The 17,242-nt window shown below is 37.8% G+C and overlaps 1 protein-coding gene across 3 annotated transcripts in view; it reads left to right on the top strand.

The window, feature by feature from the left end:
• KDM2A (lysine demethylase 2A) overlaps positions 1–17,242 on the top strand; it is a 94,022-nt gene that overhangs the window by 40,924 nt on the left and 35,856 nt on the right. For all 3 annotated transcript variants that reach the window (XM_081064594.1, XM_081064595.1, XM_081064596.1), the window contains 3 exons: positions 12,191–12,329; positions 12,992–13,070; positions 13,547–13,593. In XM_081064594.1, coding sequence (XP_080920720.1) covers positions 12,191–12,329; positions 12,992–13,070; positions 13,547–13,593 — 265 coding nt within the window. The remainder of the gene's footprint in view (positions 1–12,190; positions 12,330–12,991; positions 13,071–13,546; positions 13,594–17,242) is intronic.

Here is a 17,242-nt window from a genome sequence, read left to right as displayed (position 1 = left end):
TACACAATAGCCAAGATATGGAAACAACCAAAATGCCCATCGGTAGATGACTGGATTAAGAAGCTGTGGTACATTTATACAATGGAGTATTACGCAGCCATAAAGAAGAAAGAAATCTTATCATTTGCAGCAACATGGATGGATCTAGAGAACATTATGTTAAGTGAAATAAGTCAGAAAGAGAAAGACAAGTACCATATGATCTCACTTATATATGGAATCTAAAGAAAAGACTATGTGAATGAACTAATCAGAGTCAGTTTTGGGGACGCAGAGAAAAAACCGAGACTGGTTAGATGGGTGTGTGGGAGGGGGTTGGGGATAAGGGGAAAGGTGAAGGGATTTGGAAGCAGCTGGTAACCACAAGATGGCCTCAGGGTTTTTCTTTTGAAAATTAATTTGGGGAAGGTATTCTATAATGTTGTAAAGATTTTGTTGGGTATCCGATGGACATGCGTCCTATTTGGGAGACCACCTCAGGGATACTGTGGATACCTGATCATGGCATTGTACATCAGAAGCTAAACATTAATGAATGCCAACTATAATTTTATATATATAATGTGATGGTTCAGTGTGAGGTCGGAGGGATAGTGGATGGGGGGAGGGGGGTTCACAGTATGAGGGATATAAATGATGAACGTCTAAGTATTACCTTGTTTTGTACACCTGAAACTAATAAATAAATTAATTAAAAAAAAAATATGGCAAGAATGAAAATGAGAACATTTTTAAAGTTCAGTTGAGTTGGGGGACATGTTTGTGTTCATACATTTGGGAAGGAGGCAGGGCGTAAGTCTGAGCTTGTTTCTTTAAAGTCTGTACAGGTGCATATTAAGGCTATACAGTGAGGATTTGGTGTAAGTTGCAAAGATTCAGATTTAATCCATATAGCTTTATACATTTATAAACAGATGCCTTCAAACTTTTTTAAATGCAGTATCCTTATGTGGGAAATGAAAATCTAGTTGTTACTTGGCGTCTTATACCATCACCAGCAAAGAGGCTTTGTAATTAAAACTTTTCTCTCAGGTAGTGGAATAAGATAGATGTGAATCTTCAGAAAATCAGAGATAAAAAATTAATCTTGGTAAAAAATGCTGGCAGTTTCATCTTTACAGAAGGTGTGTAATAAGTGTCACTTTGACTACAAATACAGAGAATGAGAACAATTTTTTTTTTTAAATTTTTTTAAAAGTGGGAAATATTGGGGAACAGTGTGTTTTTCCAGGGACCATCAGCTCCAAGTCGTTGTCCTTCAATCTAGTCGTGGAGGGCACAGCTCAGCTCCAAGTCCAGTTACTGTTTTCAACCCTAGTTGCAGGGGGCGCAGCCCACCATCCCATGTGGGAATCGAACCTGCAACCCTGTTGTTCGCGCTCTAACCAACTGAGCCATCCAGCCGCCCTGAGAATGAGAAAAAATTTTTAGAGCACAGACCAGACAGTGTGATGTGCTAAGTTCAAAGCACTCTGTAATGTAACATGGTCTCTGGGTAGGAATAGCAATATTTTTATTTCAGCCAGAATAGCTGAATGATCAGTAAAATAATTTGTCAAGTAAAAGCTAGAATTAGAAATCAGGAATGGTGGAATAGTAAACAAACAGTGGCATAGCTAGAAACATAGTGTCCCTTATCAGAAACTTCTTGCCCTGGGGAAGATCCTTTGCTATTTATCTACCAAGCACGATTTTCTGATTTATAGACAATCTTCTTTATTGCCAACAGGTCTCGCCACTTCACCTTCTCTCTGCCAGAGTAGTTTCAGCTGTCTGGGGTCTCGGTTCTTTGATAATTACTTCCATGTGCCTCAGGCTACAGACTGAGTGGTTGAAGTTTCATTCTTAAATGATTTCAGTAGAGCAGAGCAATGGTTAAGACCATTGGCTCTAGAAACAAAATGCCTAAGTTCACATCTCAGCTGTATCAATTACCAGCTTTCTAACTTGGGAAAGTTACTTCTGTCCTTCATTTTCCTTGTTTGTAAAGTCAAGAGAATAATAATCTTATAGGGATGCTGGATTTAAGTGTGTGAATACGTGCAGAGTGCTTGTTACAGTACTGGCACATGGTAAGCACTCAAATGTTAGCTGCTATTAATACTGTTATTTTGCCCTGGAATCATAGCATGTAGTTCACCTTCAGAGAAGTAGCCCTTCTGGGTGTCATTAATGACAATAGCAACAGCCTCTTTGTACTGTACACAACTTCCTTATTCTCCTATGCCTTTGTGTCCTGCGGGAAATGGGAATTGGCCTAAACTCTCCAGAAAGAACTGCCTCTATCTAACATCTGGTTGGTTGAGCTACGTGGAGGTTTGGTTAACACGAGAGTGGGGAGGACAAGAGGAAGAGGTGGAAGTCTCTAGGTGGGCTCCCCTGCCCGCCCACCGCCACGTGTCTCTCAGAACCCCTGGTCTGGATGGAGAGGACGGGGTCTGAAATGACATACTCTCTGAATAAGGACAGACAGACTTGCGGGACCTGTATGGAGCAAACTTTCGACATGGTGTAATGTAAATGGGAACAAAACCTGAGATCTTAGTTAGAAGCGGATTGTAGAAGACTTTATTTTAGAACTCAGAGGGACCTAAAACTGTGTCTCCAAGGGAAGGTGAGGAGGATGCAGAGAGGCTTAGTGATTTACTTAGCTGCCTGAGATCGCGCAGCAGAGCATGGTAGAATTGACACCGGGTAAGGCCTGCTGCAAACTGGCTTTCTTCGTTTTCTGCTATTATCTAAATGGGTTCACTTGGGTCCGTTTTACCTTTCTTTTTCTTCATTTGTAAAACAATACCATCGTATTTCCTGGTTCTCATCGAGTGATTATCTTAGGCAAGAAAAACTATCTGACGTAAAATATAAAATGATAGAAATGTACAGTAGTTCTCGAAGGGTGATTTTTGGTATATTACATTTTTTTAAATTGTGGTAAAATATATGTAACATGAAATTTGCCATTTTAACCATTTTTAAATGTACAATTCAGTGGCATTAATTACATTCACAGTGTTGTGCAACCATCACCAGTTCACCATTATTTCCAAAACTTGATCACCCCAAATAGAAATTCTGTAACCGTAAAGCAGGTAACTCCCCATTCTTCCTCCTCCCAGCCCCTAGTAACCTCTAATCTACTTACTGCCTCTGAATTTACCTATTCTGGGTACCTCCCATCAGTGGCGTCATACGATATTTATCCTTCTGCGTCGGCCTATTTCACTTAGCATAATGTCTTCAGTGCTGTAGTGTGTATTGGCACCCCATTCCCTTGCATGGCTGAGGATTGTTCCATTGTATATGTACCATATTATGTTCATGCATTTATCTATTAATAGACATTTGGGGTTGTTTCCACCTTTTGAGTATTGTGAAAAATGTTGTTAGGAACTTTGTTGTAAAAGCATCTGTTTGAGTCCCTGCTTTCAGTTCTTTCAGGGTTATACTTAGAAGTGGAATTACTGGATCATATGGCAGTTCCATGTTAATTTTTTGAGGAATTGCCATCCTGTTTGCTACACAGGCTGCACCATTTTATGTAACCACCAGCAATGTGCAAGGGTTTCAGTTTCTCTGCTTCCTTGCCAACACTTGTTGTTTTGGTTTTTTGGTAACAGGCATCCTAATGGATGTGAAGTGGCATCTCATTGTGGTTTTGATGTGCGTTTCCCTGATGACTATGACTAGTGATGCTGAGCATTTTTCCATGTGCTCATTGGCCATTTGTATGTCTTCTTTGGAGAAATGTCTATTTAAGTCCTTTGCCCACTTTTGAATTGGGTTGTTAATTTTGTTGTTGAGTTGTAAGAGTTCTTTAATATATTCTAGATATTAATCTCTTATCAGATATATGATTTTCTACCCTTCTGTGGTTTGTCTTTTCATTCTCTTGACAGTATCCTTTGCACAAAAGTTTTTAATTTTGATGAAGTCCAATTTTTTGTTTTTGTTTTTTTTTTGCATTTGCTTTTGATGTCACGTTTAGAAATCTTCGCCAAATCCAATACTGTGAAGAGCATTGTTTTCTTCTAAGAATTTTATAGTTTTAGTTCTTACATTTTTAGGTCTATGTGCTGTCTTGAGTTAATTTTTGTATATGGTGTAAGGGTCCAGCTTCATTCTTCCGAGTGTAGATATCTAGTTTTCCCTGCATCATTTGTTGAAAATGTACTTAATCTTAATTTAAGTCTTATAGCCACGTGTGGCTAGTAGCTACTGTATCAGACAGCGCAGCTCTAGACGATCATGTACTTTTTCTCCTTTAATCTGTCAATATGAATTACATCAATAGCTGGAGTGGAAATTCTCAGAACTAACAGTGCTTTTGCATTTGGAGCACATCATAATGGTTTATTAAATACTTAACTTTTTTAGTCACTGTCTATGCTACCTTTCATATCAAATCATCTAAAATGGCTATAGAAATTGTTTAAAGATTGTGCTTTCTCAAAAATGTCATTAAGCAGTGTGTCTGCTATTGGTCTACATCAAACCTTATTTTCATATTATAAAAATATATTGCTTTATTTAAATACATTGTATTACCTTTTTTTTATAGATTGTCAATCATGATGGCAATCTGTAAAAGAAAAAAATAATTGCTAATTTTTTTTATTGAGACAAAATTGATATGCCATACAATTCACCTCTTTAGTATAGGTGCTGCCGAAGCGAGCACACAATTCACGTCTTTAAAGTACACAATTCTTTGGTTTTTAGTATATTCACAAAGTTGTACAAACCTTACCGCTCCAGACATTCCAGAACATTTTCATTACCCCAAGGAAACCCAGAACACATTAGCAGTTATTCACCATCTCTCTTCCCTGCAGCTCCTGGCAACCACTAACCTACTTTCTGTCTATAGATTTGCTTATTCTGGACAGTTCATATAAATGTAATCATACAATGTGTGGTCTTTTGTAATTGGCTTTTTTCACTTAGCGTTGTTTTCCCCTCCTTTCTTTCCGCCCTCCCTCCTTCCTTCCTTCCCTTTCTCCCTCCCTTTCTGAAAGCCAAAATCAGTTTATTCTCCGGCCTGGGTCTTTTTAATAACACAAACCAGGCTTTTTTTCACATGAGCAGGTGGAAGCTCCTTGCAAGTAGGGGTTTTGTTGCATGCACTGCAGGGGCTCTGGGTAGGACTTAAGGCCTCACTATTCCAGGTGTGGTGCAGTGTCCAGTGGCACAGACTGAGGCTCGGCCCACCCCAGACCAGCTAAATCAAAGTCTGCATTTTAACCATGTCCCCACATGATTTGTGCTGTGGACCCTGGGAAGAAACATTCACCTGATGTGAACCCTGAGAAGGAATTTATCTGCTGCGATGGACTCCCCACGGTCAACCAAGGGCCCAGATTTTATAAGTAATAAAAGCCTAGCAGCCATTTGCTGACAGGGGCTCCTCTGTCTATACTGTACACTATATATACCACAAAGGACCTCAGACTGAACTCTTGCCTTCCTGCACTAAGCTCACTTCAGGGAAATCCTGGTTTCATCTTTCTACCAACAGACTGAGACCTGCTCTGTCCAATCAGAACTGCACAATTTGGGAACCTGGGCGGGAACTTTCACTATCAAAGGCAGCCTCCTTGGGGTGTCCGGTTGGCTCAGTTGGTTACAGCGAGGTGCTGATAACACCAAGGTTGCCGGTTTGATCCCCACATGGGCCACTGTGAGGTGCGCCCTCCTTAAAAAAAAAAAAAAAAAGGCAGCCTCCCTTTGTCTCGGTGGGACACAATTTAGGTTGCTACCTTAATCTGTCTTGGGGCTGCAGCTGCTTTTGCTCAAATAAATGCTTATTGTTCTTTGTTACAGTCTAAAATTAATTTTGGTTTACAGTGACATCTATAGTCTCAGAGGCATGGACTGAACTGAAGCCACCTAACACTTCAAACGCTTTTGTGACTGGCTTTTTTCACTTAGCATTATGTTTTCAAAGTTCATCCATATTATAACATTGTATCAATACTTCACTTCCCTTTAATCGCTAAACTGTATTCCTACGTGTGGACATATTGTATCCATTTGTCAGTTGATGTACCTTTGGGCTGGTTTTACCATTTGGCTATAATGACTAATGTTGCTATGAACAGTTGTGTACAGGTTTATGTGTGGACCTGTTTTCATTCTCTTGGATAGATACCTAGCAATGGAATTGCTGGGCTATATGGTAACTGTTTAACCCATCTGAGGAACTGCCTGACTGTTTTTCAAAGGGAAAAATGTACTATTCTACGTTCCCACCAGCTGTATGAGGGTTTCTCTTTCTCTACATCCTCATCAACGCTTGTTATCTGTAGTAGGTGTGAAGTGGTAGCTCATTGTGGTTTTGATTTGCATTTCCTTAATGACTAATGATGTTTTATTGGCCAGTTATATATCTTTGAGAAATACTCATTCAAATCTTGTAGCTATTTTTTTATTATTATTACTACTACTACTAAATTGTAAGAGTTCTTTATGTATTCTAGATACTAGATCCTTATGAGATGTGTGATTTGCAAATATTTTCTGCCATTCTGTGAGATTGTCTTTTACCTTTTTTGATAGTGTTTTTTGAAGCACAGAAAGTTCTAATTTTGAGGAAGTCCGATTGATCTGCTATAGTTACTTAGGCATTTGGTATCATATCTAAGAAACCGTTGCCTAATCCAAAGTCATTAATACTCACACCACGTTTTCTTCTGAGAATTATTAGGTTGGTGCAAAAGGAATTGCAGGTTTTACAATTATATTTAACGTTTTAAACCGCAATTACCTTTGCACCAACCTAATATATAGTTTTAACCTTTACGTGTAAGTCTTTGATCCATTTTACATTAGTGTTTTGTTTTGTTTTTGTATGTGGTGTGAGGCAGAGGGCTGACTTCATTGTTTTGCATGTGGATAATCCAGTAGTCCCAGCACCGTTTCTTGAATGCTCTTCCCATTGCATTATTTTAGCCTCCTTGTTGAAAGTCAGTTAACCATAAATGTAAACGTTTATTTCTGGATTCTCAGTTCTAGTCTATTGATCTATATGTCTACGCTCACTCCGGCAGCACACAGTCTTGATTACTGTAACCTTATAGTAAGTTTTGAAATCAGGAAGTGTGAGTTATCCAACTTTGTACTTTTTCAAGATTGTTTTGTCTATTCTGGTTCCCTTGCATTTCCTGTGAATTTTGAGATAATTTTGTTAATTTATTTTAAAAAAACAGCTGGGATTTTGTTAGGGATTATGTTGAATGTATAGATCAATTTGGGAAGTATTGCCATGTTACATAAATCTTCCAGGCCATGAACATGGGATGTCTTTCCATTTATTTAGATTTTCTTTACTTTCTTTCAACAATGTTATGGATATTTCGAGTATTCAAGTCTTGGTCTTCTTTCGTTAAATTTATGCTTTAGTGGTTTTTCTTCATGCTATTGTAAGTGAAATTGTTTTTTTAATTTCATTTTTGGATTTTTCATTGTCAGTATATAGAAACACAATTGGTTTTATTAGCTCTAAAAGGTGTATGTGTGTGCATGTGTGTGTGTGTGTGTGAATTCCTTACAATTTTCTGTGTATAAGATCATGTCATTTGTAAATAGAGAAAATTTTACTTTTTACTTCTAAAACTTATATTTCTTTTTCTTGCCTAATTTCCCTGGCTAGAATCTCTAACACAATGTTACATAGAAGTGACAAGAGCAGATATCCTTGCCTTGTTCCTAAAAGACTGAAAACTTTCAGTCTTTTACTATTATGTGTGATGTTAGCTTTGGGGTTTTCGGTAGATGTCCTTATCAGCTGGAGGAAATTCCCTTCTATTCCTAATTTATTGAATGTCTTGTATCATGAAAGGTGGCTGAGTTTTGTCAAAAGCTGTTTCTGTATCTGTTGAGATGATTGTATGGTTTTTGTCCTTTATTCTATTACATTACTTAAAAAAAAAAGTTAGGTGGAAAAAAGACAGCATGGGAACCTGAAGACCCATTGCCTCTCACTGAAAGTTCAAGTGGGCCTGCTTTTAGGGTTTCTCTGCAGCAGATTGTGTTATTGCCCACTGATTTCCAGGTTACTGCGAAGATTGAATATGCCCCTTCCTTTCCGCCTCCCCCCCACCCCGCCCACTCTGGTTCAAGCTGTTTCTCAGTCTAGTTGTGTAGGACACAGCTCCCTGGCCCATGCTGGTATTATGAGCCTTGCGCTCCCCCTGCTAGGCCGTTGGTCGCTGGTTGTCAGTCGGAACCTCAAAGCAGCTCACGGCAGCTCTCTCTGGCTGCCGGCCGCTCACGCTGGCAGACAGCGGCTCCTTGCAGCACACGGCAGCCCACGACAGCTCACGCTGACCTCTGACTGCTCACCACAGCCCAGCTCCAGGAAGAGCTGTTGTTCACAGTTTTAGCTGTAGAGGACACAGCTCACTGGCCCATGTGGGAATCGAACCGGCGACCTGGGCATCAGGAGTCCGGTGCTCCAACCACCTGAACCACTGGGCCGGCCCGAATATGTTTTAAAAACACTTAGAGATTTGCTATAGATGTTTACTTTTACCAGGGTTTACATTAAGATGAGGGAACCGGTGCAGGTACCTTTGGGGAGGACCCTTAACCTTGACTGTGTTAAAACCAGCACAATAATTTTTCACGTTAATGCTGACTTCCCATTTGTAACAATCAAAAAGAAAACAAGAATTCAAATTCATGTTCCTGTTGTCTTTAAGACGTGGGCATACCTTGGCTGGAACAAGAGCCTTCCCTATATCCTTATACTCTCCAAATTGAAAGTGCAAATGAAAAAAGGATTCTTCTTGAAATAAGAAGAAAAGCGTGTAAAAAGGAAGGAAGTACGGGGGAACTTCTGGCTACCATGTTAGAAATGTTGGGATAATCAAGGTGATGGTGTCCTCCTGAATGAAGAAGAATCAGTCATGGCAGACTTAGGAAAAGTTTGAAAACACGACGGGTTTTTTTGACAAGCATATTAGAACTTAGAGTGCAAATGAATACTTGTAAAAGTGATTATTTTGGGAAACTACATTTATTCTGATGGTATTGCCCTTGCTGTGTAATATACTTGGAAATCATCTTTTGGAGTTCTCTCCAAAGACACATATACGAAGTAAGGTGAGGAAGAGAACAGAGTTGTCTTTCAAAACAAAAACAAAAACAAACCGTGTAAGAAGTTGTCACTGAAAATACACATACCTCCAAGTAAATGTACCTAAAAATGTTTTGAGCAGTGATGGCATTACTGTAGTACGTGAAAGGTCTATTAAAATTAAGTCTTTTGGCTCTTCAGTTGTGACTATGGCAGGAAAGATGCTAGGTAAGAGTGTTACAAGGCTTTTTGCTAAATATGGAAAAATACCAGGTGTCCCTCAGAGTTTCCACCTAAAACTGGTAAGTTGAATCTTGTTCTTCTCTGGTGTGTAATAATCAGTTTTGTTTAATTTTTATTTCTTGAGACTCATTTCTACCCTTTCTCTGACCCCCGTTCACTAAGAGACATACATTCAATGTACGTCTCATTTTCTTAGGTATTTATGTAAATTCAGGTGCTGTGTAATCAATTTTAGATCATCGATATCTAACTTTAAATTCCAGTTTTGGTTGTTCTTAACACATACTAGGGCCGGGCTACTTTATCCTTGCACCTACCACTCCCACACCAATTGTCTCGTGTGTGTGTATTCAAGAAACTCAGCAAATTTTAATACTAGCTGAAGTGAAAGATACCAAAAGGTTAATTTGCAGCATAAGTAATATGTTAATCCTTTTTAAAAAACAACAGTTTATGAAATATAATTCACATACCATAAAATTCACCCAATTTAAAGTGTATATACAAAGGGTGCCCAAAAAAAATACACATTTTAAGAAAGGAAAAAAACTATATTAATTGTAATACTCAGTATATACCGATAACAAAAGATGAATACAAGTCACCTTTGACTTCTGCGGTTACAAGAGGAGCTCAAAGTTCTTCCCATCAGCATCCAGACACTTCTGATGACAGCAAACTACTGCTTGAGCATAGATACCATCTCTTAAAATGTGTACACATTTTTTTGGCACCCCTGATACATAACTCACTTGTTTTTAGTATAGTCACAGAGTTATGTAAATATCACCACTACCTAATTACAGAACATTTTCATCACTCCTGAAAGAAACCGTTAACAGTCACTTCTTTTTTCTATTTCTATTATTTTACTTATAGAGTGATAAGTTATCCTATAAATGAGAATGCCATCTACAAATTCTGATCCAAAATGTGGTTTACCACAAAATTTCATGTTGTTTCAGGGAAGGAAAAGCAATTAAAAGAGTTGTAGGAGGCGGCTGGTTGGCTCAGTTGGTTAGAGCGCAGTGCTCATAACACTAAAGTCGCCGGTTTGATTCCCACATGGGCCACTGAGCTGTGCCCTCCACAACTGGATTGAAAATGACGAATTGACTTGGAGCTGACGGATCCTAGAAAGACACACTGTTCCCCAATATTCCCCAATTAAAACAAAAAGGAGTTGTAAAAAAAAAAGAAAAAGAAAATATGGGAAAACATAATGAATCTAAGTTTCCCTTAAAAAACAATCTTTCAGGTGAAATGTAGTTGTTCTAATAAATGCTTAACGACCATTATAGAAACCACATGGATTACCATGTGATACTTAAATAGTTATAAAGAAAATAGGAAAACTGCCCTTTAAGACAAAAATTAGATAATATTTTCACAGTGAAAGTTAGGCCAAGGATTTTGGAAATTCTTAGAGTGCTTCACTTTAAAAACTAATCCAGTAGTTCTGAATTTCTTGTGTGTGTGATCACAGGTTGGTTTTATCTGTGAAAACCACATACAGTATTAAGTATTAGCACAAAACCAACAATTACATAGAGTATTGTACCAAAGGAACATGACTTTCTTGATGGCAAAGTGACAGAGAAATGTTAAATTAAGATTATACTGCATTGAAAGGGAGTCTACCATTATTCCCTCTGATTTAAATCAACTGTCAAGAAATCCTTCATGGTCACTTCTTATTCCTCCCTCTCCCCAGCCCCTGGCAAGCACTTATCTACTTTCTATCTATCTCTATGGATTTGCCTATTCTGGAAATTTCATGTAAATGGAATTATAAAATACATGGCCTTTTGTGTTTGACGTCTGTCACTGAGCACAGTGTTTTCAAGATTCTTCCATGTTGTAGCACATATCAGTACTTCATTCCTTTTTATGGCCAAATAATATTCCATTATGTAAATATGCCACATTTTGTTAACCCATTCATGAGTTGATTGACAAATGGCTTTTTCTACCTTTTGGGTATTACGCATAAGGCTGCTGTGAACACCCGTGTACAAGTTTTTGTATGGACATGTGGTTTTAAATTTTTTGGATGTATACCTTGGAGTGGAATTGTTAAAACTGCCAAATTTTTCTAAAATAGCGGCACCATTTTACATTCCCATCAGCAGTGTATGAGGGTTTCTTTTTCTCCACGTTCTTGCCAACACTTGTTATTGTCCACTTTTTTCATAATAGCTAAGCTGTCCTAGTGGGTGTGAAGTGTTATCTCATTGGAGTTTTAATGACTAATGATACTGAGCGTTTCATGTGCTCATTGGCCACTTGTGTATCTTCTTTGGGGAGATATTATCCTTAGAGCTAAATATTGATGGTCTGCTGTTTGATATGCTGTTGTTTAGATTCACTTTCTTCCTTTATCTGATGTTAAAGAGTTTTTGCTTCATTAATTCAAGTATTTTAGTCTATTCTTGAAGGTTGTTTTAGAAAGCTAATGTAGATACAGCTTCCCCCCTATGAAAAAAATATATTTTGTATCCTGGCCTGAAATGTCTGTAAAGACAGTTTGTTCCCACTCTGATAAGCAATGATAGACAAATAAAATGTTTAGAAAAACCTATTTGGTCAAATTTTTATTATAAGTTTATATTTCTAGGCTCAAAGAGTTAGTAGAGGGAGCAAGTCACAAGTAGGGAACCCAGTGGCTCTTTAACGTTTTGTAATATTCCGTATGTTCTGAGAACACTAGCTGACCTTTACTTGAGAGAAAGATCTATAGGCAAGGAAAATTGATGCTTGACATGCAACTGAAGTTGAAAGGAACAGTTTGCACATGTCGGGGAAACTGACCACTTTGAGTTAGGCATGGGAAAGTACGTGATTTCATCCTTAATGACCCTCTCTCCCCAGCGTGGTACCATGCGTCGACGCTATGAAGATGACGGCATTTCAGATGATGAAATTGAAGGGAAAAGAACTTTTGACTTGGAAGAGAAACTCCACACCAACAAATATAATGCAAATTTTGTTACTTTTATGGAGGGAAAAGGTTAGTATCATTTTGGTTCATACCTGTAACCCCTAGATGTAGGAAGTTGTGGACTCTGGGAATTGCGGGCTCAGCATCTATGCAGCCAAAATATTGCCTGTTGGTGTTGTGATGCTATTTATTTTCTCTATTACACAGTGTCACTCACACATCACCACCCCAAATCCTCCCACCCTGTGAGTCATTCTCTGCTGTACTAGAAGAAGCAAGCACTTATTTAGGGCAGGAATGGTGTTGGAATTTTTCCCTAAAGTCGCCTTCCTTTTCTCCCATCCCTTGCTTTGGGTTTAATTATGAATAGTATAATAAAAACCTTTTTATACACATACCAGCCTCAGCAAAACTGAGGTGTGTGATTCCGTGTGTGCCGTGCAGCTTCGCTCCTTGGCAGACTGGCAGGGATGTCATGGCATGTGTTGCAGTGAACAGAATTAAATTTTTTTGGCTATTAAGAGACAGGGTGATGATAATTTGTAATTTCTGCCTACGATTTATGAGATGACTCATTAATAGTACTACCCCCCCAGCCCCCTGTTGGTTAAATTATGAATTTACTGTGGAAAATACCAACTTAGCAAACCCCTGAGCCCTGCTTGTCAGCTACCTTTTTCCAGATTTTTCTACCACCTGCCTTTCTAACAATTATTTTCCTGTGGTGACAGATTTTAATGTAGAGTATATCCAGCGGGGTGGTTTAAGAGACCCTCTGATTTTCAAGAATTCCGATGGACTTGGAATAAAGTAAGTGTTTTTGGCCTGATTGGATATGGTTGTGAGGTGGCCCTGCTACACCTAGGGCTTTCATAATTGGTACTGTAATTGAAAATAATTTCCCATTCAGTTTTAAAAGGGTGTGTATTTCTGATTTTGTTACAGAAACAGTTCATGGTTGTTATAGGTAAATGAGAAAATACAGGTAAAATAAAAAGAAAAATTTAAATCTCCTGACATCTACCATCCTGAGATAATCACTGTTAACAATTTGGCATATACTTTTTTACTACATATATATATATATATACACACACACACATGTGTATATATATATATATATATATGTACATATATAATCATTTATATTTAAAAAATACATTTTTTAAACCTAAACAAAACAATTGATGTGCCTCAACTGGGGACTTCTTAGTACTTGAAGAAAAAACTCACGGACTAGATAAGTTACACTTCCCATTTATCCTTAACTGGTATTTGTTTCGTAGGATGCCAGATCCAGACTTCACTGTGAATGATGTCAAAATGTGTGTGGGTAAGTATTAAGCTTGTGGCCTTTTGTGTCTTCGAGGCAAAGATTTTAGATTTAGGACTGAGTCTTAAATCTGAGATTTGAAGGCTTAGGAACATTGAAGTATATATTTGATTGAAGTATATACTACTTGAAGTAGTTTCTTGATTAGAAACTATTTAGCAACTGAGAATTTTGTCAGAGGAAGTTACAAGTTGCTTCATTTAGAACTCATTAGACATAGAACACCTGAACCTCTACTTCTTTCCTAACTGCCATTTTTATCTCTGTGCATTCCCCCTTCTCCATGAAGAGCCTGCCTTCCAGGGCAACCTACCCAGGAAAATGAAATTTTGTATCTCTGAGCCAAGAATGAAGGTTCATTCATATCTGGGATTCTCTTTCTTTCCTTAAAAGCAGTAGAGACATTTCCAGGAAATTTTTACCAATGCTACATTTGGTAACTTGGCCCAGGTTTGAAACTTTGTAAACTGAGAAGTAGATACATTAAAATTCTCTTCATCAGTGACTGGTTAATTTGAGTCTTTAATCTGATTTATATTTTATTATATTCAAAATTTAGGAAAAGAAAGCAAATTAGGACAATCTAGTTAAAGAAGAAAACTTCTGGGGTCAGTAAAGGCTCAGGTCAGTATTCTGCAGACTGTTGTTCAGTGTGGCCTTGAGACACTCCAGGATCTTTCAGAATTCAGAGATGGTCACTGTCCTGTACATGATAAGACAATAAAGTGGATTAAAATCTTACAGAAATGTTTCCAACAGGACATGAAACAGAAGGAGTTTTCTGATGCTTTCCTTACACGGCAACTTCCTCTAGACTGAATCCAGTCTCACACTTTGGAAATTAAATATTGCAGTACTATCTCTTGGCCACTTGAGGGCCCTTTTTAGAGAACTGGATAACTTTTCTGTTTATCCAAGAGGTGCAAGTCACAGCCCAGGAAACTTAGAGGAAACTTAGAGGAAACTTCTCTAATTCCCTGTATTTTTCACTCTCTCTTTCTGTGTTAGATTCCAGCCATCTGCTTGTCACTATGTATTTCCTATTACCTAGCACTTTCTCTGGAGAATAGTAGGTGATCAGTAAATCTGTTGAATAATTAAAATGACCTACTGTTCACAAGGCAGAGTTTTCTCAGGCGGCCTCAGAAAATCTACTTCAGTAATATTGGTCTGTCACTTGACTTCTTTTCCTAATGGACCTCCAGGACAGTAATTCCTTGGCTCTGTAAGTTAATGGACCACCACAGCTTTTCTCTGTTGGTCAAGCATTCTTATGGGTTTGTGGTCCACCCATGCGTGACCTGCTTCAAAATCATCTGTGATACTTGTTAAAAATACATACTTCTGGATCTCATCAGAGACTTACCCAAATTTCTAAGCTATACAAATAGAAGAACTTAATTGATCACTAGTCTCCTTTTGGATTTTTTCCCACTTTACCACTTTTTCATTTCCTCAATAATATGTTTACTGCTAATAATGATCTTTGGAAACCCTTCATAACCTTGTGTTTTCCAAATAGATCTGCAAATGGTCACAGATAAAATGGTCATTTTAAATAAAGCAGTGATTATATCTAACCCAACAGATTGACTCATCAAAAATTTTAATCAATACCCAACTTTATGCCCAAGTTGTTTAAAGTCTAGATGTTTTCCTCCCCTTGGATAACTAGCAGTTGTCAAAGTGCAGTGAACAAAATAATGGTGATTACAGTAATCCATTATTACTATGTGTACTTTGGCGAATCCAGTCCTATATTCTACCTAACAGAGTGTTACATTTCCAGTGTCAGTTTATGTCCCCCAAAGAAGAATACCATTCTGTTGTGTAAACTCGATGTGATGGGATATATTGGATGAACTGTCCAGGTTCATATCCCGGCTCTACTAATTACTAGCTGTGTAACTTGAGACAAGTTACTTAAATGTGAAGCGCTTTGAACAGTGGCACTTAGTATGTGCTCAATAATGTTAGCTATTACTCTTATCGAAGTGCTCTGGTAGTGTTGGCAGAGTGGAACTGCTTTTGCTTTGATCACATTCTTAAAAGAAAGATTCACTTTAATTTTTTAATTTTTTTATTGTAAAAAACATAACATAAAATTTACCAGTGTAATAATTTTAAAGTATAGAATTCAGTGGTATCAGTATATTCACAGTGTGCAACCATCACTAATATCTAGTTCCAGAAGTTTTTTATCAGCCCCAAATTGAAACTCCTTACCCATTAAATAGTCACTCCTCATTCCCTCCTTCCCTCAGGTCGTGGCAACCACTAGTACTTTCTGTGGATTTGCCTATTCTGGATATTTCATATAAATGGAATAATAAAATATGTAGCCTTTTGTGTCTGGCTCCTTTTACTTAGCATAATGTGTTCGAGGTTTATCTATGTTGTAGCATGTAACAGTAGTTAATTCACTTTACACTTGGAAAATATTCCATTAGATGGGTATACCACATTTTATTAAGCCATTCATCTATTGGTGGACATTTGGGTTACTTCCACCTTTTGGCTATTGGGAATAGAGCTGCTATGAACGTTCACGTAGAAGTTCTTGTTCGAACAACTGAGTTTGATTCTTTTGGATATACACCTAACAGTGGAATTACTGAGTTATATGGTCATTCTATGTTTAATTTATTGAGGAACCGTCAGACTGTTTTCCATAGCAGCTGCTTTACATGCCTACCAGCAGCATCTGAGGGTTCCAGTTTCTCTGCATTCTTGCCAGCGCTTATTTTCCTTTCCTTTTTTTTTTTTTTTTTTTCAAATTATGGCCATCCTAATGGGAGTGAAGTAGTATTTCAAGGCAATTCTGATCTAGCATTTGCTTTTTATTCCAAATTATGAAGGGCAGTTTGGTCTGTTGCCTTACTTATGAGGTATATTTTTTAGGTGTATGCTGCTGTGTCTTTTGCAGTGTGGCCATATTCTTGTCCTCTTGCCTGTATCTTTTGTCTCTAACTAGACTGTAAACTCCTTGAAGGCAGGGGGCTAGGTCGTAACACTACTTGGTATATCTGCCAAGGCCACGTATATAGTAGGTATTGGTTAGTTTCTTATAAGTTGAACAATATTCTTTTTTTTAATTTTATTAAATGTATTGGGGTGACATTGATTAAGAAAATTATATAGGTTTCAAGTATACAGTTCTGTAATATGTCACCTGTATGATGCATTGTATGTTCACCACCCAAAGAACAATATTACTATTCCAATGGCAGCTTTTTATTTTCTCTCTCCCTTCCTTGACCACCATTTTCTTAACTTCTTAGCTGTACTGCCCTCCATATCTTCCCTTATGCTGTTGCCTCTGTTTGGAATTCTCTCTGTTGAATCTTTCTTGCTGGAATTTTATTTATTCTTTAAGGCCCAACTCAAATATCTCTTCTTCCTTCTCTTTTCCTTAAAAGCCTTCTCTGGCCAATCTAGTTATTAAAAAAAAAAAAAAGTATTTCCCTTTGCTTTTAACTGCGACTTGGGCACCTACTTTGTGTTAAACACTTTACTTCGTTGACTAAATCCTCACAACCTCCCACAGGGGATAATGTTCCCAAGTTATAGAAAGCAGTTAAATAACTTGCCCAAGTAGTGTGAGAGCTGAGATTTTAACGTAGATCTCGTTGGCTCCAAAGCTGTTGTT

The sequence above is a fragment of the Rhinolophus hipposideros genome (genome assembly GCF_964194185.1).
Source record: "Rhinolophus hipposideros genome assembly, chromosome: 10".
NCBI lineage: Eukaryota > Metazoa > Chordata > Mammalia > Chiroptera > Rhinolophidae > Rhinolophus > Rhinolophus hipposideros.
Note: the sequence above shows the minus strand (reverse complement) of the source record. Positions and strands in the feature narration are given on the sequence as shown.